Genomic DNA, 21,704 nt, shown 5'->3' with positions numbered 1-21,704 from the left:
ACCCCTGCTGAAATATGTCAAATTGCTAATGAAGAGGAAAACGTACCTTTTTTTTTTTGACCTCGGGTAACAGGGATTTTCACATCACCGTTGTAGATGATTCTCTCGGGTACCTAATTTAGTAAACATATTAAAATAAACTATTATTAAAAGGAATATTTAACGTTGTAAAGCCTGTCTGTTGTGCCACTATGGTACAGAATAGGACCTTTTATATGCAAATCCTAAATTAAATTTAGAAAGTCTCTTGTACTGTTTATTAACTCTGACTGAGTGAAGAAGAAATGAACACAGTTTGAAGTGAAACATTTCTAGCTCACACATCTAGTATTTACTTCACATTAGTAACAGGAGATTCTTACTGACAAATTACCTTAAAAACACATATTTTTGCCTCACCAGTGAATATCAGTTTCTAAGATCTGAAAGCATGTACCTTTCTGTATTTCTTTCTTAGCGATCGTTATTAGCTGCACTAATGTAATTGGCAAAATAACAATCAATTTTTGTACACACTCCATTATTTTCAAGACAGTAGTTTAATAACAAAAGCAGAGCTGTCATTTCCCCCTGCAGTTACTCACACTGTACAAATTCATCCTGTCAACACATATTTAAAATCTAATTTAAAAAAAAAAAAAAAATTCAACATTGAGTGAATCTTTGTACAATAAGTGAGATAAGTCAGTGAGTCAATCCACATTCCTTAAATATGGATATTTTGTTGTGTCCCTTACAGTCAACTTTCTCTCCCTGAGTGTGCACACGCAGGCATACACATATATTTCCTATGAAGCACCTGCAGGAATGCTTGAGCTCCATCCATTTATTGTAACTGTGCAGCATAATCAGAGCAAGTCTGATCAACTTGAATAAAAAAGAAAAAAGGCAAGACAACCTATAGGTGCTTTTCCAGCATTTTGATTCCACATTAGCTCTGCAGATCTGAAAACAAAAGTGGGCGGCATGTTTAGAGCCAGCTGAATGATCCCTGTCCCACATCCCACCCAAAGGTCCCCACTTGAAAGAACCCCCTCATTGAAAGGACCCCATATGCCACTGAAAAAGATGTTGCCTTTTTGTTTTGTTTTGTTTTTCAGGATTTTTTAAATTTTTTTTTTTTTTGAGAAAGGGGACAGTGCTTCCATAAATGCAATACTTGGCACCTGGCCCGGAATCTCTAAAAGCAAATGACTCCTGTGGACCTTTGGTGTCATTTTCCTCAGGACGACCTCTCCTTTCATGCCAATCGGTTAATTCATCCTGTTATTAATGCAGGAGGTTGAGGGGAACAGGTACTCAAGCCTCACACCTGAGGAGCATCTAGAAACTGATGTGGTCAGCCTGCTTTTAGCCTTTGCTGTGGCCATCCCTGCCCTAAGCCCACAGCCATTCCCAGCACAGCAGACCAGGAACAGGAGGCACCAGCCCTCTTCCACGGACAAGGTGCATTGCTTCACTTAGCAGCTTTATTTAACTATCAGTTTATTAATAAGGAAAGAGTCAGAGACAGCAAGAGAGAGTGAAGGCAGCCAGAGACACGAAGCAGATTTATTAATTTAAGAAGGCTGATCACTTTCCTTCATTTTATCTGACAGAGTTAGTGTAAGACAGTTATACTTCAATAAGTTCTCTACACTACACTGTGCTATTTTAAAAGGATTTCACAATAAAGGAAGCTGAAAGACTGTGCACAGTCTGGAGACCATATCTGGTGTGACATGAATATAGTATTTTAACCAGATTTAATCTTACAGTATTCCCTCCTCTACAATGACTTTGCAGGAGGAAACCCTACAGAAAGGAAAATCTGTTCATCCCACACCACAGAACACTGAATCGCATTGCAGACTCCAGCAGCCCTTCCTACATATTAAAATGCTTTCATCAGGGAATTTGGAAGCAGTTAAGTTGGGGGGAAGGGGTGGGAAAGGAAAAAAAAATATTAGGTCTTGTTTGGTTCAATTTTGGGCTCATTTTTATTGTCACTAATGTTTCACTGTCACGGCTCTCAGTGCTTGAGGGAGCAGGGGCTGTTTGCAGTGGACACACCTCAGCTTTGGAAGACAATACCAACAAACACTCTGATTCCATCCCCTTCAGCAGTGACATCCCACTGCCAAGGCCTTGGCAAGAACTTTTGTATCAAAATTGGAGAAGCAGGGTTCAGGCTGCAGGAAAGGGAATCTGCCTGCTTTCTTACAGAAGAGGGCTTTAAGCTTAATCATATACACATTCCGAGGTACATCCACATAGACTTGTGAAACAGCCTCGGCAAACGCCATTCCCCGTACTTCAGATTCTTTAAAAGCCATGAAATGTAAATCCTGCCTGCTCCCATTCTTGCTCCCTGCAGAGAACTCAAGGTCTGATCCAAAAAAGTCATTTAAAAAGCTCCCTTTGATTGCAGTCGGGTTTAGATTTGTCTCTGTGTGAGCACAGGTATAAAGGAAAAAGAAAGGAAGGAAGGAAAGGGGGACAATTCAAGAATTAGAAAAGAAAAAAAAAGAAAAAATAAGAAAGAAAAAGAACGAGAGAGAGAGAGGAAAAGGAAGAAGAAAGAGATAAGAATGAAGAGGAAAAAGGAAAACAAAATGGGAAAGGAAAAGAAAAAAGGGAAGGAAAAGGAAAAAGAAAAGGAAAAGGAAAAGGAGAAGGGGAAAAAAGAAATTGGAAACACTGACCAAACACTGACAAACCCGAGGGAAGTGCTCTGTGGACATACCTAGGACCGGGCGGCCCGCGGGAGCCGCCGGCTGACAACCGGAGCTCCGCTCTGGATGCGCGGACAGACGGATCCATAGTTCCGCCCAGACACCCTTTTTGTCGCAGGGATGGGATTTAGAGAAAAACAAACAAGAAACAAACAAACGGCGGATGCGGTCCTCACCTTTCCGCCTTCCCCCGGGCGGCCGGGCCTGCCCCCGTACCTAGCTGAGGTGGGACCCGCGGCCGGGCGGCCTCTGCAGCCCACGGGGCCGGGGCCGGGGGCTCTGCCCGGGGCCGGGGGCTGTACAGGGGCCGGGGGCTGTGCCCGGGCCGGGGGCTGTGCCTGGGATCTGGGGCTATGCCCGGGGCAGGGCTGTGCATGGGACAGGGCTGGGCCGGGGGCAGGGCTCTGCCCGGCGGCAGAGCTGTGCAGGCGGCGGGGGCTGTGCCCGGGGCCAGGGGCTGGGGCCGGCTGTGCCCCTGGACGTGGCCGCCCGGCCGGGCCGGGCTCAGGGCAGCCCCCGAGGGGGCCCGGCCGCCCCCCGAGCTACCCCGCCGGCCGCGGTCCCGGTACCGTGAGGGACGAGGAGGGGCTGCATCCCTGCACAGACTGTCCCGGACCGGGGCGTTCTGGAGCTGCTGGAAGCAGGGATGTGAAAATCCGTGCCAGAACCCTCCCCAGTGCTGCTGCTCCCCCGGCCGAGGCAGATGCCGCGCTGGCGGCAGGGAGGCAAAGGCGTGTGGGCACTTAGCTCTGCCGACACCCTGCTGTCCCCACACCCTGCAGCCTTTCGGGGACACCCAGATTTAGCGCAAACCCAAAGGCCTGTGGGTCAGGGAGACGCCAGAGCCTTCACTGGAACAGGGCATTGAGGCTCAACGCCTCCGTCCACAGCCATCGGCATCTCTGCTGTATCAGGACAAGCTAAGGGAACATTGCTCAGGACCGTGGGTCTTCATGAATTAACAATTGAGAGCAGCACCCAGGGACACTCCATCCTCTACCCCCGCTGGAAACTTGAGGACACTGCTCGATTTGTCGTTTACTGGGTATTTTTTTTCTGCACAGTGGAGAAACACCACTTCTAGCAAACTTCTGGTCTCGCTTTGATTTCTTCCATGTAAGATGTCGAATAGAGATGCATTACAAAACAATAACATTTATTAATTAAAAAAAAAAAAAGAAAATAATGTCACAAAGTCCACAGGGCTTCAAACTAAGCAAGGAGAGAGGCAGGGCAAGCTCTGTCCTCATCATTCACTGCACCATGATTATAGGCCTGCACACTTCGCTGTGCATCGGAAGTGACACAGTTTTAAAAGCCAGAATTTGGAGGGAAAAAAGTGGGTACAGCAATAGTGAACGAAAATGATCATTTCAGAGAGTGCTGAAATACAGGCAGCGAGCATTGAGGACACGGCGATGTTGTCACACTGTGCCGGGTCAGCCCGATAAGGTGATAGATAGCTCGGGATGGAACTGCCTGTCTGCCAACTACAGCCTCACAGATCCCTGGCCTTTTGCTTTTCACTTGAAAAGTTAAGTCACATCCTGGACTATTTTTGCATTGTGTTGGCTTAGAGCTCACAAATCTAAATGCACTCAGCCCTCAGAGTGACAAATGTTATTCTCGGTCCTCCCCCGCAATTTCAGGCAGTCAAGAATTAGATGCAGCAGAGTGTACAGTATTTTAATCTATTGATTTGTACCTGCTATGCCCAAAAAAATTCATTAGAGGAGCCTTAAAATTATGAAGTGGTTCAGTGCTCAGCTCCCTCCCAAAAAGATGAGTTCTTTCTTGGCCGCTCACCTCTGCCACGTTCTGGGGTGTGCTATATCGTGTTATTCATACCGAGACCTGCACTTAAAACAGACATCTGAAGCATTTGGTTACAGACTCTGTGTGTGTGTGTGTGTATGAGCAGGATTGGTTTTTGTCAGAGCTGAGCAAACAAAATCTATCCCACTCTCCATAGCTACCCCCGGAATGCCCAAGCCTTATGGCAGCCCCTCACAACAGAGTGATTTGGAAAGAGGGAGGGGGAAAAGTGTATTAAAAAAAATCTTAATTCCTAACGTTGAAGTATGTAGGATTTTTTTTCCTGCATGGAATTTTAAATTCAGCCATATGAACAGGTGTCAGAAACAGTGGGTCCATTTAGCTCCTCTGATGATCGGAGTAATAAATATAGAGGATTTCCTTTCAACAGAGCACATGCTGAAATGACACCAATGTAGTTCTGGCATCTGAGCAGATAATTCTGATATATGCATCATTTCCTCCCTAAATCCAGGAAGCAGCTACACTCTCTATCTGATATTAGTATATTATGTCAAATAGAAATTGGTATTAAAATTATGAATGATTCTAGATCAAGAACTTCCTACACACTACGCAGAGGAAGGGGGAGGAAACAGCTGCAGAAAAGCTTTCAGACGGGGAAAAGAAAAGAAAGACCTGGGAAAGTTCATTTTTTAAACTAAAGATTTGCTGCCATGTTTCGCGTGGGGGGAGTTTTCAAGTGACATTTTGATTCAGCGCTGGCGTTTTTGTTTTAAAAGGGTGAAGAAGACTTTCTAATAAATAGAAGCTCTCCCCGCTCAGTTTGCAAACGTGCACTTCTCGCCGCATGCCTTGGGAGAAATTGTTCAGGAAATAAATATGCACTGGTGTGACCGGGATATTTCCCTCCCTTCTCCCGTCTTTTTTTTAGGATGCAGTCCAGGATGACATTTCTCAGGCAGGGAAAATGCTGCAGCAAAACCAAAAAATACTCTTGGACTCTGCTCAGCAGAAGCCTGGAGGCTGGGCAGGAGAGGATTGTGTTTCATTTTAGGGGGTGGAAATAAAAAAGGCTGAGGGGCAAGGTGGGCTGGGGAGGGAGGAGGAGGCTAAGCCCCAGTGCACACCATTTCCCAGCCAGCAAAGGGCCGCTGTCTGTGCACGTATCTGCTGTCACATGAAAGTTCTTTGTAATGTAGCTAATAAATGGGAAAGCACTACAGGACTATGAGAAAAATAGGATGTTGTTAGTGATGGGCAGATTAAGACCACGCACACCTTTTGACACCTGAGTGCCTGGCTCAGGCAGCATTCCCCCTGTTTTTTACCTGGGGGAGAACAGTGGGATCCTGCTCCCCTTTGAAATCCCCAGGGATTGCACCTCCGAGTTCAGTGGGAGCAGGATTGAGGCCAGAGTCAAGCACGGGGTGATTAATGAATGTAGGTTATTCAGAGCAGAGCGGTTCCAATTAGTCTTCAGCAAGCAGTCCTGCGGCAAAGGTGGGCGCTCCCCTGCAATGACTCATACAGAGAACCCCAATAATCACTTTGCTTTAGTGAATATTAAAATGTGTACCTAATTTTTTTCCCCTTCTGTTGGCCACTTGGCGTGTTTCAGGCTGAAATTCAAGTGCAGTCTAAGGAAGGCTGCGTTGTTTTTTCTTAATTTGCAAAGCAAGATTGTAATTACAATGCCAAACTGGAAGAAAGCTTTTTTCCCCTCTCAGGTTGGGGGTGTGATGGGAATTTTCCCTTTGTCACTCTATTCTAGGAAGTCTATTTCTAGGAAGGTTTTCTCTTATCTCTCAAATCATTCAAATAGGATGTTTGTTATTTTTCCTCTGAGAAAGAAGGTACTTCAGGGAGGCGGCAGTGCAGTGCTCTCCTTGCTCTTCACTACTCAGTCAATTCACAGCACTTTTAAAATCCTATTGCCTACTCCTAACTTTGCCTGCAAGGAAGCCTGAAGCGACAGCGGGGTGTGAGGATGAGGCTGGACCAGAAGTGGTCCTGCTCTGGGCAGCTTGGGGTTCTGTGCTCCCTTGGGGGTTGCAGTACCACTTCAGCGGGGGTTCTGCTGATGACAGGCCTTGTCCCTTCCATTCCTTGCTCTCAGCACAGGCAGCAGCAAGGCTTCTAACAAAGCAAAAACACCTGGGCATTGGTAAAGGCTCAGTCAGGGAAGGGAAGGTGGGAGACAAAATAACAAGCAGCCTTGTCTTTATGAGAGGAGATAATTCCCAGCTTGGCCAATAGCAACCAGTTTACCCACAGATTACACATTAACCAGAAAATGGAACTCAAATTAACCAGAATCTGGAGCTTGAACCATTACTCAAACCCTGGTGAAACAGCAGGTCAGATGCCAAAGGGCAGGTTGGTGCCCCGGCACTGGGGAGGGGTGAGACACAGTATCGGCTCCGGAGACCAAGCCACTGCTGTCACCAACAGAGAGGCTGGTGTCCATCCCTGCCAAAGGGACCTCAGCAGGAGCAGAGTGACCTCCAGCACCAGCCACTGCCCACTGACACAGGCTCTCGTGGGTACAGGTGCTGCAGGGGGACTCAGAGATACACCTTGACCTTGCAGCTCAACCCTCGACAAGGCCACCAGCACCCGGGATGGATGACCTTACTGCTGGGAATAAGTGGCACCAGCAGCAGGGGGGAAAAACACAAAGGAAAAGAAAAAAGTGTTTGGTTTATGAGCCTGGGTCTGGAGATAAACCTCCCATCCTGGAGAGGCTGGAGCATCCTTCGGAGAGGCCTCTGCCTCTCACATAAACCGGGCAGATAATCCCATTCAGGGAGCAGGACAGCACTCTGCCAACAGACACTGGAGGCTCTCAGGGAAAGGTGGCTTTAAACGCACTGGGTCGAGGGTTTGAGGAGCCTTTCAAAGTTGAAATGCCCTTTGACATGGAGAACTGCAGTGAAGAAGGGCTCAGAGACCTGAATGTTTTTAGCACATTAACCTTTGGGATTGATTGTTTAGAACAAATAATTCTCAAAAGTTGGAGGAAGTCCTTTGGCTTTTTTTTTTCTCCACTCCTCAGCTCTCTCTGGACTTTCTAAGGCCTGTAGCAAAAGAAAAAGCAACAAAACAAAACCAAAAAAACCCCAAAACATCAACAAAAAAAATCCACAGGGTAAACAAAAGAAAAAAGAGGGGTAAAAAAGCAAAGGAAAAAAAAAAGGAGGCAGTATGGAGCAAAATGGTAAGAAATCTTTTGATCTAGCATTAAGTGGCTCTGTGACAAGCCAAGCCTGATGCAGTGTCATCTCTTACTAGAGACAGGCATGCTTAGCTGGGATCAGATGATAAGAGGATGTGAAGTCTTCTCTTTCACTTCACTCCATCATTAAACAACCAAAATACAGGGCCATATCGTGTCATCAGGTTTTTAAGCAGACCTCCCCTTTGAGATCTCCTAGAACTTGGTGGGATGATCTGAGTCACTGAAACTGCCCTCCCTGCACTACTGAGAAGTCAGAAGCAGCACCTGAGAGCTCACGTTTTTCATCTACCTGAGAGAGAACTTGAGTTCTAGTGGGTGACAATTTTCCATTTTACACGAAGCTACCCTTGTCCTTCTCCCCTCCTGAACATTATCGAGTCCAGCTCTTGGGTCAGCATCGCCCCTTCGGCAGGCAGCACGCTGAAATACTGCGCTGGGAGTTATGGAACTTTAAACTACAGACTAAGAAACTGAGTACGGAATCAAAAAAATGCAGTTTATTATTGTAGATTATTCTCTCTTTTGATATAACCATAGAGTTGAAAATGAAAGAAAAGCACATAGGAACATCACACGTGGTTAGTTAGTAACTCAAGATATAAAACAATTTTGCACAGCAAAATATGTAAAAGAAAAAGTAACTGACAAGATTTTTTTATATTTATTGTGGTAAGATTTACTTTCCATTTTTTTTTAAAAGACAGGATATCAGTCCCTGAAAATAAAATTTACTGATTATTGCCTTTAAAACTGTGGAATTTTTGAAGTTACAGAAAATCCAGTTCTGCACCACAATACAACTGTAAAAAAATCTGCATCATTTTAAAACTGTGCAGTAATGCCATCTTTATAACTGCATAAATTGTATTAGCGTTCTAAACAGGTTCGTAATTTTTTTTTGTTGTTTTTGTATTATATGCTTGCAGGTTATATCTTAGTGCAATTCAGTCCCAAATACTTCAATTTTGAAAAAAAAAAACAAAAACAAAAACAACCCATACATTTTTAATGTAAAATACCCCTATAGATATAAACAGGGGTGCCTCCCCCTTTTAATACTTTGGTTTTCAAATACAGTCAGTGGTATAGCAAGGACTACATATACCCAACTTATATTTAAGTTGCAAGCACATGCTGCATAAACTACTTTTTAAAACAGTCCCGTTGCAAATTCTACCCCCCTTTACATCACGACAGTAAACAATTTAGTGCATCAATCTTTAAAAAAAAAAATCTACATCTAAACAGACCTAACTCTTTCGAATTTATCTATAACATTCCTTTATCTGTAGCATACATTTTAACTGGGCTAACAGATGACAGAAACTAGAATTAAATTATATACTAGGAACCCAGAGCATTCCACATTTGACAATGACCAAATGCAAAAGAAAAAAAAAAATGGGGCAGATCACTTGAAATTAATTTTAGACTGTTTTTAGGCAACAGCATGGTTTCAATGTCCCCCCCAAGTGGGATGTGAATTTTGTTTTTGAACATCTTTCCAAAGTTCCTTCTATGCTTTGTTTTATTTTTTTAATTTTTTTTTGCCACATTAGGTTACCAAAATCCATTCTGGCAGGTTTTTTGAGAGGGAATGCTTCAGTGCATTTAAAAGGAAGTCTGAAGTTTTGAGTAACTCAAAGCAGTTTTAGAGCAGATGCAAACTTTAATGGGAGGAAGAGGAGGAGGAAGATCAAAGGTTGCACTTTTTTGCTTTCAACCCAAAAAAGTGATGAGGCAATAAAACAAAAGGATGAATGCCATGCCATAATAGTCTCCAAAAGTCCATTTCCAAGCAAAAGAAAAAAAAAATAATTATACCGTACATGACCAGCATGCAGGGCTTTTTATTAATATAATGTCTCTTTTTCATAGTCTTTCGAAACAGTTATAGTTCATTGTTGCTAAGACAAAATAGCAAGCGTAATGCATGAGATGAGTATGGGATTCTAATGGCAGACTAAAGTCTCACATTTGGCAGATTAAGGCCAAAACTCACATGAACACACCGAAGGTTGATGCAGGCTTGATTTTGGCAGATTGATCTAGGCATATCTCTAGTTTTGCACAACAACGCTAAAAACTGATGGAACTCAGCAAGCTGGAGTCTAAAATTTTCACCTTTTTTTTGTATTTTTTTGTTTTGTTTAGTTTTTTTATTTTTTTATTTTATTTTTCTTTTTGCAAAGCTCAAATCTCATATGAAGAACTCAGGATGGCAAAAAAAAAAATCTGACTTTTTGGACACAGCAAGCTCAAAAGAAAAAACCTCATGAACTTAAAAATATATATATAATGTGGATGGCAGGTTTCAAAGAAGAGCAAGCTTCATATGAAGAACTGAGTTGGTGGCGAGTTGGATCTTTCAAATTAAAAAAAAATAACACAACAGCAAGCCCCCACAAAAAATAAAAATAATAATAATAATAATAATAATAAACAGAAAGGAAACTCATGTAGAACTTTAGATTGGCCAACACGGAGCCAGCCCACCTTAAAAAGAAAAAAAAAAACCAAAAACCAACCCAAAAAACAACTTTGTTTTAAAATTGTTTTGAGTTTTTTGTTGTTTTTTTTTTTTTTTTAAAAAAAAAAAAGGTAATAGAAGGTGGCAAGCGGGGTTGTGGCTCTAGCAAAGCCCCCAACAACAACTCACACGGAGAACTTTTAGTTAAGGTGGCAAGGCTGTGGGAACTCACATGAAAAACTCTGGAGAGGAAGGGTTGTCGCTGCTGGATCCGTTTTCTCTGAAGCCATTGCTGACCAGCTTCTCGTACTTTTCCTTGTAGGCGTCCCTCTCCCGGACCAGCCTGGAGATCTCCTGCTTTAGGTGCTCCACTTGCTGCAGCAGCTGGTTCTTCTCCGACTCCAGGACGTGCCGCTGCTGGACCCTCTTGAAGCGGCAGGACTGGGCATAGCCCCTGTTTTTGAGGGTCCTCCTCTTCTGCTTCAGCCGGATCACCTCTTCCTTGCTGACGCCCCGCAGCTGCCGGTTCAGCTCCCGCACCGACATGGTCACCAGCTGCTCGTCGGAGAAGCGGTCGTCGAAGTGGAGGCCGCCGCCGCCGCCGCCGCCGCCGCCGTGGTGCGGGTGGTGCAGCCCCCCGGCGCCGCCGCCGCCGCCGCCGCCGCTGCCGGTGCCGGAGCCGGCGGCCGAGGAGGCGGAGGAGGGCGGCGCGCTGCCCGGCGCCGCGGCGTGGGGGTGCCCGCCGCCGCCGCCGCCGCCGCCGCCGCCGCCGTGATGCGGGTGGTGGTGGTGGTGGTGGTAGTGGGGCGCGCCGCCCTGCGCCGCCGCCGCGGCGATCACCGCCGACACCACGGCGGCCGCCGAGCCCATCTCCTCGGCCGGCACGGAGCCGCCGGCGGCCGCGGCCAGCTGCTGCCCTCTAGCATAGCCATCGAAGGCGCCGGGCAGCGGGTGGTGGCTGCTGTTGATCAGCGCCTCCACCGCGTCCTCGGGGCTGAAGCCCAGCGCCTCCGGGTTGAGCTGCTGCGGGTACCCCGTCATCCAGTAGTAGTCTTCCAGGTGGGTCTTCTGGTCGGAGCCGGAGCCGGGGCTGGGCGCCGAGAAGCTGGGGGACGGGGGCACGGAGCTGCAGGGCGTGCTCATCGGGGTGGAGGAGAGCGATCCCCCGGCGATCAGGCGGCCGCACTGGCTGATAATGCGATCGGTCTCCACCGGCTCCTTTTTCACTTCAAACTTCATCAGATCGAAGTCATTAACATATTCCATGGCCAGGGGACTGGTGGGCAGGTCGGAGCTGCTCATCGCCAGCTCTGATGCCATCCTTTTGCTGCCGAGAGTCCTCCAGAAAGGGTGCGCTCCGGGAGCGAGGGGGCTGCTCTGAGTCGCCACCGGGTGAGCCAGCTTGATTTTTGGCGAGCTCCGCTCCGCTCTCCTGCTCTGCCTCCGCTCCGGTCCGCCCCGGCGGCTCCTCTCCCGCTCCGCGTTATCCCTCGCAGAGGCTCCGCTGATGCATCAGAGCGCGGGGCTCTCGCTATTCGCCTTTTGCATAGAGGTTTTTTTTTTTTTTCCTCCTCTCTCCCTCCCTTCTCTCTCTCTCGCTCTCTTTCGCAGCTCGCGAACCGCAGCTGGAAGTGTTAGCTGGTGTTGTTGCGAGTAAATTTGTTGTTGTTGTTGTTTTGTTTTGTTATTTTTAACACTTCATGGTGCCTTTCCTCTGGGCTCTCTCGTGCAAAGTGCAGAGCGAGGAGAGAGGTTCATCGGGGGAGGGAGCAGGGAAAGAGAGCGAAGGCAAAAAAAAAAAAGAAAAAAAAAAAGTCTGTATCGCAACCAAAATAATAATAAGAGTTAAAAAAAAAAAGGAGAGAGAGAGAGAGGGAAAAAAACCTCGGCCTCAAAGCTACAGCAAGAAGATGAAAAATATTTAAAGGTTTGATCCGGCAGGAGAGTTTAAAGCATTGCGGAGTTTTATAGCGCCCGTGACGTCAGGCGGGACACAGGCTCGGGGCCGGGCCAATGGGCGCGCGCCGCCCGGCCTCATTAGCATAAGAGTATAGCGACAGGGAAACTTTGCGGGCTGTCAGTCAGGGCTCAGCTGACTGTCAGCGCCCGCTTAACCCCCTCCTGGCCGCCGGCACCGCGCCCCGGCTCGGCTCGGCTCGGCTCGGCCACCGCCGGCCCGCTCCGCCCGGCCGCACCGCACCGTGCGCGCCCGCGGACGAGCGCCCTGCCCCGGGGCCGGCTGCTCCGGAGCTGCCCTGAGCCCGGCCCGGCACCCGGGGGCGCGGGGGAGCTCCGTGCGGCCGCGACCAGGGAGGGGGAGCGGCGGGCGCGGTACCGCGGGGGGACCCGGCAGCGCCCGGGTGGGAGCGGGCAGCGCGGAGGCAGCGCGGGGCTCCGCCGTGCCCGGCGCGGGTACCTGCGGGCGGGCGGGCGGGCGGCCCTTCCCCTGTGCCGGCCGCGGGTCATCGCTCGGCTCCCCCGCAGCGCCCCGGTCACTTATTGATTATTTTGTTACGGGGACGGGGCATCGATCCCTCCATCCCCCACTCCCGCCCGGAGGTGCGAGAGCCCCGCAAGTTTGCAAACCCCGCTCTCCCCCCACCCTCCCCTGTCGCCGCACTCGGCGTGTCGGCCAGGACTAATTAATTTAATACATTTAGAACTAATTGTATTTACTTTCGCGTCCCCCCCAGCCCCCCTTCACCTCCGGGAGGGGGCTGGGGCCGGTCCGGGGGCCGAGGAGCGGCGGCGGCTGGAGCGGAGCGGCGGAGCGGCTCGGTTCGAACCTCGACAGCGCCATCTCTCGTCCACAGGTCAGTGCCGAGCCACGGGACGGGATGGGACAGGACGGGACAGGACAGGACGGGCCCCCGCGTCGTGTCCCGCCCGCCCCCGCAGCCACCGCGGTCTCGCCCGGCCCCGGCTGCACCCGCCGCGGGCCGGGGAGATCCGCAGCCTTCGGGGCTGCCAGGCTCGATTTTCCGACCGGGCTTTATGGGAATATCGATAGAATTAAAGTTACTTGTAATTCCGTGATAAATGAGATGTCTCTAGTAAGTAAGATTAAGTGCAGCGCTATAAAGTTGTTTATCTGAAAAGTAATTCTCAGAAACCTGACTTCTGACACTTGGTCATATATTAAACCTGCTTCTTGAACATTGTACTTCAAATCTTCCCTTCTCCCCTAGCCCGGTCCCTTCCCCCCCGGAGCTCGCTATTTATAACCCTGCTCAGGGTATCATTCTGTAGGTGCGGGCAGGGCTCTGGGTGATTTTTCACCGACTGTGAAAGTCATCATTTGCAATAGCCAAAGAATCTTTGCTTAGGAAATAGCACTTGGCGAGTGGATTTACGAATGGATAACATCTTCTGACTATGCCATTATCAGCGTGAGTGCCAGTACTAACATCTGAAATTCATACAGCATGTACTGTTCCTGGCAGCTGAAAGGGGTAGGGCATACTGCTAGTTTAGGAAGATAACTACATCTAGAAAGGATCATAGTGACAATTCTGTAAAGACAAAAATTGTTACCAACATTTCTAACAAAATTAAAATACAGTTCTGCACCGTCCCGCAGCACACCCGCACACACAGAGCCGTGCACATCTGCAGCTTTATCTTACAGATTGTGATCCATGACGAAGTTAATGCAAGTTAACTGCTTGGGCTGACTTTCCTATTTCTTCACTTTGTTGGAATCAACAAAACTTCCAGGCTCACAGCATAAATCCCGCCAGGATAGGCCAATTCCCTGTATTATTTTTTTTCTTCTGGGCAAGATGAATGTGGCACTATATATCCCTTAACGTGCTTACCTATGAGAGACATAAAGTGGGTGCTAACATTTCTAAATGAAAAGGTTATTGCGTTTCAGAATGTACAGTTGTAGTATTTCCCTAGCCTGTGTGGTAGATGGCTATGGAAATGTGGCTCCAGCCCCATAAAATAGTTTGTTTGGATGTGAAGATTCAAAGTGCTACATTTGCAAACGAGTAAATTTCCTGAGTAAACTCTGAACTCTAGACAAAGAGTATGAAATTGTGTGAGCTAATGGGGCCCATCTCTTAATTGATACCAATGCAAGCAAGTACTGCAAATTAATTGAAGCTCTGACCTACCAGAACAGGGAGTAAAATTATTAGTTGTACAGTATTGTTCTTGTGTGATTGTTACACAGAACTACTGCACCAAAATGTCTCTACTGTTCAGTGCAGCAGAGAAAAAAAGATTATTAGCAATTTTTGGATAACCTTCAGAATCAACATTCTCCTCCCTACAGTATATAATTCTCGTTTTAGTAGTATTTTTCTTTATTATTTGGCTATTCACAATGGGTGTCTAAACATTTACAGTCCTCTATTAACAGTGTTTCTTCCATAACAATCACACACTTTCATTTCAATTAGAGCTATTCAGTCTCCAGTTTCTCCACAATTATCGCAGGCCAATTCCCTCAGACTGCTCCCTTTTCTCAGCAATGTTTGTAACAATCCTGCCCCGAGCCAGGCAGAGGGAAAACTCCCCTGTCCCCCTCACAGCCGCTTGCTCTGGTTTGTTTTTAAGCATCTCCGCTTGACGATGTACCCGTGGAGCCCTGCTTGCTCCCAGTGCACTGCTGACCTGGTTCATGAACCTCCAAACTAATGTGTATTTATTGTGGGAGAGTTTTCTGACAGACCGTGCAGGGGGACGTGAAACATTAACTCCAAAGCCTCTGGGGTCGGCCTGCATGGAGCACGCCAGCAGCAGAGGCAGAACTTGCACCGCTGGAACATGTGTGCCTGTCCCACACACCACATCCAGCAGGAGCGAACGTGCAGCTTTCGTGTTATATGGACTCAGAGAGTAATTTGTTATAACTTAAACACATATCAAGACCAACACATTAAGTACAGTTACTGCTCCTTTTGTTTATCTAGTGTCTTATTTTATGGTGCAGAACTAAACAGTGTCCGCTGAATTTAAGTATGAAACCAGCCAAATTGATTTCAGAAAGACTTCTTCGGAGTAACAGAGTGATAAGGCATAAACTGCTCCTAGGTGCAGTGCTAGATAAATCCTTTTAACAGTCTTCAGATCAGTTAACAGGGTAAGTAAATCACATATCACTGTTAGCAGATTTATGGGAGAGAATTAATAGAATCAGACGAGATAATCTGGTAGGGATAAAATTGCTGAGGAAACAGTCCTGCCTTATATTGGAGGGTATGAAACAACAGTCTGATTACTGGGAGTCGTTATGGATTGCTGAATTATGAGCTAAATCATCATAAGAGTAATTCAGTATTTATTAATTCTTTTCTCTTTAAACAACTCACAGACGCAAATAAAAGCCTCTCTCTCTTTGAAGACACATTCTTTATATATTTTTATTGGATGTAATTTACTATTTGCATTACCTGTATTTACTTCATAATTGAACATTTTGCATTCAAATTTATGTAATGCATTATGCTTGAGAATATATTTCTCCCTTATTAGCATAAATAGTCACTTACCTCATGAATTACTAACAAAGTTTATCTGAAAATATAAGTATATTTTTTATTAAGTGGAACACAAACATATGTACAATAAATTCTGATTTGCCAGTAGTTGTTACAGAAACCCAGAACAACCCTGTATCAGAGAAGAGAGAAAAGAAGGAGCAGTGAAGAAGCAGAACCAATTACCGTGTGTGTATATGTGACAATAATTTCTTCTGTCAATGTTTTGTTTATTTTTAATAAAGGATGAGTGACTCAAAGGTTTTCTTTAGAAGGAGCAGATGAAAAAGGATCTCCAGGATGAATTTCTTCTCCCTCTTCCCCCCCAGTATTTTCCATTAGACTTGGCTCCCTGGTGCTGTGCCACTGCAGCCTTTGCTCCGGCAGAGCTCCTGCTGACCCACTGCATGCCAGGAATGAATGCTGCTCTACATTCACTTTTTCATACATTTCACTTTTCCCCCCTAATCTTGTTTTTATGCTTGGGTTTACATCCAAATAATCAATATAATTTAGGCCCATTCTGCAGTATTAACACAACTTTGCTTATTCAGAGAAAACCCCAATCCTATTGACTTCAAAAACGGTGGGATTGAATCCTTGATCCCATTGAAACCAATGACAAAACTTGTATTGATTTCAGCAGAAGCAGGATCAGGTCCTTGATGTTAGCAGTTTGTTTATGTCAGAGGGCTGATCCTACAAGAAATGAAAGACAGCAGCAGATCTGCTGGCAGGAAATCAGATCTGCTCCCCAAAATCCAAAGGCAGAATTCCCAGCTAAGCTGTGGTGGATCTCCTTTACGCTGAGGTTTCAGCACTGGGATACGGTGTGGTGGGATGCCTGTATAATTTTGTCTGGACGCAGAAAGCTGGTCCTCCTGGGACCATTCAAATGAGCACATCTATAAATGTAGCACAGCAAAATGAGCTACTTTTGCCACTCTCGCTTTTCCCAAGCCCGGCACAATCCATTTCTGTGACGACAGTTTTCTGCCCCGTACGCATCCAATACTGCTCTTTTATTTTAAGGCTGAGAAAATCTTCCCTTTAAACTCACGCTGAGCATCAAATTGGACTCCACTTGCAGCTGAACATCTTGGCTGTCTCTTCCTTTCCTCCATCAGCTCCAGTATATTTTATGTAGAATTCTCCCTGTTAATGGAACTTGCTTCTCCTCACTCTCCACTTTCCAGTTTTGTATTAGCATTACTGAATCCACCAGACTTGCTGCATTTCAAAGCTGCAGAAGGAGAGAAAATAAAAAAAATATTTATTTCCCCATACAGTCCCCTATTTGGCCGTTCTGCCCAGATCATGAACACACAACCTCTATTCATTTGTCTGTAAAGTTTCTGACACTAAATTAGAAAAAAATGTAGCTTGAAAAGACAGGCTTAAACACACAATTTGGTTGCTTTTGTGTCACGTCCAAGAGGGCTTGTGTTTTAGCTCGAGGATTTGTGAGATTTTAGCAGCTGCTTTGATTTTATTCCCCTGGAAGTGCCCGACAGTCACAGATGATGCAGCATCGGTGCTACACCTGAGTGCATGAGTTTGCTCTGTCTACTCTGAGTCCAAATTAAGTGATGGCTTTTTAGCAATAAGGATATTTTCATTGCTCACTTATAACATTCATAAAATGACAGAAATATTCCAAATAACTTTGTATGATCCAGAAGCAATTTCTCTCTCTGAAGGGAAGACAGCACAGAGGTGTGACAGGAAAGCTGCAAGTTACACTGAGACGTGGCTAAAGGTTGGTGTCACCAGATTTGCACTGTGCTTGTTCCATGATGCATGTCCTACTTTACTAATTTTCATGAACAGCTTTCACCTAAATGTAAAAATCAATGAAGACATTTGGATGCTAAAAAAAAATCTATTCATTTAAAAGAAATAAAGACTTAAATTGCAATAAAGATTTTTATAAAGCTTTATGGTGGAATTTATCATTTATAACCTGGGTGATCATGTTCAGCTATACAGTATGGTGTTTTCTCTGAAATTAGCCAAAGTCGGTAAATGGAGAACCTGGTAAAAGCTCCTGCACAAATTAAACTGAAAACTCTACAGAAGCAGAAAACTAGCATTAGTTAAGGGGAGAGAATAAAGCGATTACATTAATGTTATATATCTGAGCTGTCCTGATAATGTCCTGCAATATGCACACTGCATTTGTATGTATTTTAGCCCAGAAAAATTATTACTGCTTTTTTCCCTTCTGCTCTGCATTAAGCTTTTTCAACAGTAAGAACGGTTGCAGTGGCAGCATGAAAAAATAAGTGAATTCTATATGCTATCTCTTTCTTAGAGTCAGCCGTCAGTAAATGGCGAGGAGGGCATGATTCTGACATGATGTTTTGACATGTAACTGTGAAGGTTGAGATGGTCTTTATTAAAAGTTGCGAACTTCAGTAAATTTTAAACAAATCCATGATTTAATGTCTTGAAGTGCGAAATGGCACAAACTCATTAATTTTTGGTGATAAACTGTGCTGCATGCGATGGGCTGAGCGCCATGCTCTGGACTTACTCCCTGTAAACAGTAAAATACGATAACTGCTTAAAGTAACTGATGGGGTCTTTAGCAACAAAAGGTTCTTGGCTTACATGACCTAAAAAGGTTCATTATAACAGAGGAGGGCTGGCGTCGAGCCCCGCGGCTCTGGCAGCTCCGTGCGGGGAGGGTCACCCGGCGCGGGGAGGGAGGGGTAGAGCGAAGCCAATTCCAAGCGGCAGCTTCTCCCCGCTGTGCGCTGGGATGGCGCTGATAGAAAAGGCTCCGGGAGGGGCAAGGGGACAGGGATCAGGCCAGAAAAACCTCGCATGGCTGCAATAAGAAGAGACACTTCGAGAGAGATGGAGGGCTGATGGCTGCGACACAGACGGGGAGGGAGCTCCGAGCCCTGCACCCCCGGGCGCGGCTTCTGTCTGTCTGTCCATCTCTGGGTGTGCCTGCCCACACGGCAAAGATGCCCCAGACACGAGGAAAGCTGTCGAATGGAAGGTGGTTGTGAGCACAGCGAGTTATAAATCCAAACCCCGGATGAGTTGTATGTATATAAGAGCACCTAAAGATCTCACATTACCTCCAAGACTTAATTATCTGACTGAATCTGGCCTAACCTGCTTATCTTCTGAGCATTGCTCACGGGGCTCTGGCAGGAGGAGGTGTGGGTGAATACAGGACAGCTTTGGAGCCAACACCTTTGCCAGTTGAACTGGCAGGAATTGAGGCTTAATCATGGGGAGGGGGGTGAGAGGGGGGGTTTTCCTCCTTCCCAGTCTGTCTCTCCTTAACGGATCCAGCTGACTCCAACTCCTGCCCTCTCCATCCAAGGTGAGCCAGCTCCCCTCCCAGCCATTCTCCTCCAAATTCAATAGCCCAGCTCCACCTATGGTTAAAGACACCAGACAGGAGCTTGGCTGCTGGAACTGTCTTGACTATGGAGATACAGCAGCATCTGTCAGAAAATCTATGTGAAAACAGTACCAGTGCCAGCAAATGGAAACTGTAGCTTTCTAATCAGCTACATTTGATTTGGTTTTATATATTTAACTTTTTTTTTTTTCTCCCATGATTGGCAAATGTGTTATTCTTCCACTGAAATGAAAACAACCTGCAATTTGCTGGATTGCTTTACAGAGTCTCGGTGCAAAGAAGTGTATGTCATTATGATATCTGATATCTTTCAGCGCCATTAATTGTCTTCAAGAGAGGGATGGAAAGCCTTATACCCCATTTTTTTCCCTCCTACTCCATCAGAATTGGTTCACTGTTACAGGACTGCTGGGCAGACCCGGTTCAGATTTGTCTCCATCCGGAGTCTGGGTCATTCGGAAACTCTAATCCTTAACTAAAAAGAAATGATAAAAATACCCATGAAATTAATTTTCACACCTGCAGTTGGAATTAATAATGGCATCCAGAGTGACATCCTATTTCAGCTCCTTTGAGGTGACTAACAGTCTTGGTCATTAATATAATCCCAACCACCAGAGGAATTCACTGTCTGAGGGATCTACCATGAAAAACAAATGATCCCCAGAGCTATGCCTGCACAATGGAAACTGGCTTTAGTCATGTATTAGTCATTTTATCACAAGATTGTATTTTTGCACTGGGAAGTTTGCGCTCTGATATTAAAAGACAACAGAAGAGAACAACAGCATTTGACTTGGTAATTTCCACACAGAGTTTGATTATGTTTGAGCTTCCTTGCTTTAGAAGGATGTGTGTAAATGACTAAGAGCAATAAACGAAGTCTTCTAAGTGTGAGGCTTTCTCATGTAAAGTTCACATGCATTTATTACTGTCTGTGCTTAGCATCCATCCTGCATATATCTCTGGGTGATGCTTGTACTCCATCTTGATAAGGGAGTGGTCTATTGCTAAAATGCTGCTTGAATTTTCCCCTGATTCTGCTTTTCTCCCTTAATTGCAAGGGATGAAATGTGTCAAGTGTCTGCTTCACTAGGCTGGGAATCACGGTACTGCCTCTGCAATTTCCCAGCCTTCAAAGATGACATGCAGCTAGCAAACTATAAAGCTAAGTGACTGCTCGGTGGCTCTGAGCTGCCTTCAAAAGGCATTTGCTTCTAGCAGCGGAGCAGCATTAGGACTTCAAGCAGGGCGCAGAATAGGTGTGCACTCGAATCCTTTAGCAGAACCATCTTTCAGAAGGACTTTCTCTAATTATGTTTGTTTAATCCTGCCCTAATGGCCACACGTGATATGCTCTGAGTGTCTGAAATGTTTCAGCTTTATTCTCCTCTGCTCTCAAGACCAGCTTGGCTTGTGAAAAGCAAAAAACTGTTCCCTGTGCCCCAGGAACCATCTGCTCAGGGTGTGAGCACATTTCTACAACTACCTATATTTGTAACACAAAGAAGGTGGTCTCTTTCCACTTCTAAATGTAAAGTCTGATATGTTTTTTTAAGGCAGTACACACCTATCACTCAGCACTGCCTGTATTGTTCTGGGAGACAGTAATAATCTTGTGGTGCTGCTGAACCTGAAGTTGTTTAGTTGCATATTTACTGTGTCATACAAAGGGGCTTAAAGTTCTTTAGCAGTGGTGCAGCACAAGAATTAGAGAGAGAGTTGGAGATACAGGCTTGTCTCCCTGTAATTTGTACAGACATTTCAGCCACAGCTTTTTCCTCTCCATTTAGAGCAGTTACTAGGATCAGTTACTGTGAATGTAGCTTATGTTATTCCCTGTGGAGTAGGAGACAGGTAGGGCAGTTTCTCTCTTTATTCTTTCTGTCCTCTCTACAGATTTACACCTTTTATAGCTGTTAAGGTAACTACCAAACTACTTAGAGACTGGCCTCGTGCAGTGGCAGGCTAGCACTTTCTGGTGTTAGTTTAGCCCCAGCAGGTTTAGATTCCATCCCCTGCAGTCTCTTCTAACAGGGATTCATTTTTTTATCTGCCTGAAATTCAAGGTTCAGCCTAAAGATGATTCCAGCAGCACCTGGCAAAGTTATTTTGCAAGATATGATCCAAAATCAAGCTCTAGGAGCCACTAATAAAAGAGTTGATATACCATAAGGTTTCTGTAGTTTTCTAGATGACTCAAATAGCCTTCCATTAGTAAATCTAGCCTTGCAAATTTAAAGGAAAGATATGCATCGTGCCACATTATTCTGGAAGTACAGCTGGGAATGAAAGGCTGGCTGTGGCTGGGTGGGCACTGTCTCAGAAGAATCGGGATACCCACGCCTTCATATCACCAAAATTAAACAGGTCAGTACAAAAAGGGGCACTTCACTCCACAAAGGTCATGTGTTGCATGGGACAAGCTACCACATGTGAACCCTGATGCCTGGTCACTCTGCTGCTCCATAGCATTCCTGGTATTAGAAAAAATTTGCACCACCATGTCAACCCACTCTAGCAGTTGCCAGCTGCACAGATTAATTTTTAACCTCATTTTCATTTTCCAGGGCTAAGGCAGATGAGTAAACACTTCACGCCAAGCCTCAGCTGGGCAAACTGTTGTTAG

The 21,704-nt window shown here is 45.8% G+C and overlaps 1 protein-coding gene across 3 annotated transcripts in view; it reads right to left on the bottom strand.

Annotated features, from left to right (window-relative positions):
• Positions 1-12,282, bottom strand: part of MAF (MAF bZIP transcription factor) — a 185,034-nt gene extending 172,752 nt beyond the window's left edge. The window contains exons 1-2 of one of the 3 annotated variants that reach the window (XM_032122104.1): positions 10,434-12,282; positions 47-113 (exon numbers count right to left, since the gene is read on the bottom strand). In XM_032122104.1, coding sequence (XP_031977995.1) covers positions 80-113; positions 10,434-11,521 — 1,122 coding nt within the window. In that variant the 5' untranslated portion in view covers positions 11,522-12,282 and the 3' untranslated portion in view covers positions 47-79. The remainder of the gene's footprint in view (positions 1-46; positions 114-10,433) is intronic. The other 2 variants (XM_032122102.1, XM_032122103.1) reach the window with 2 other exon arrangements.
• Positions 12,283-21,704: the final 9,422 nt, after the last annotated feature.

The sequence above is a fragment of the Corvus moneduloides genome, chromosome 12, assembly GCF_009650955.1.
Source record: "Corvus moneduloides isolate bCorMon1 chromosome 12, bCorMon1.pri, whole genome shotgun sequence".
Taxonomy (NCBI): domain Eukaryota; kingdom Metazoa; phylum Chordata; class Aves; order Passeriformes; family Corvidae; genus Corvus; species Corvus moneduloides.
The sequence above is the reverse complement of the archived record's forward strand: the minus strand, read 5'-3'. Positions and strand labels throughout refer to the sequence as shown.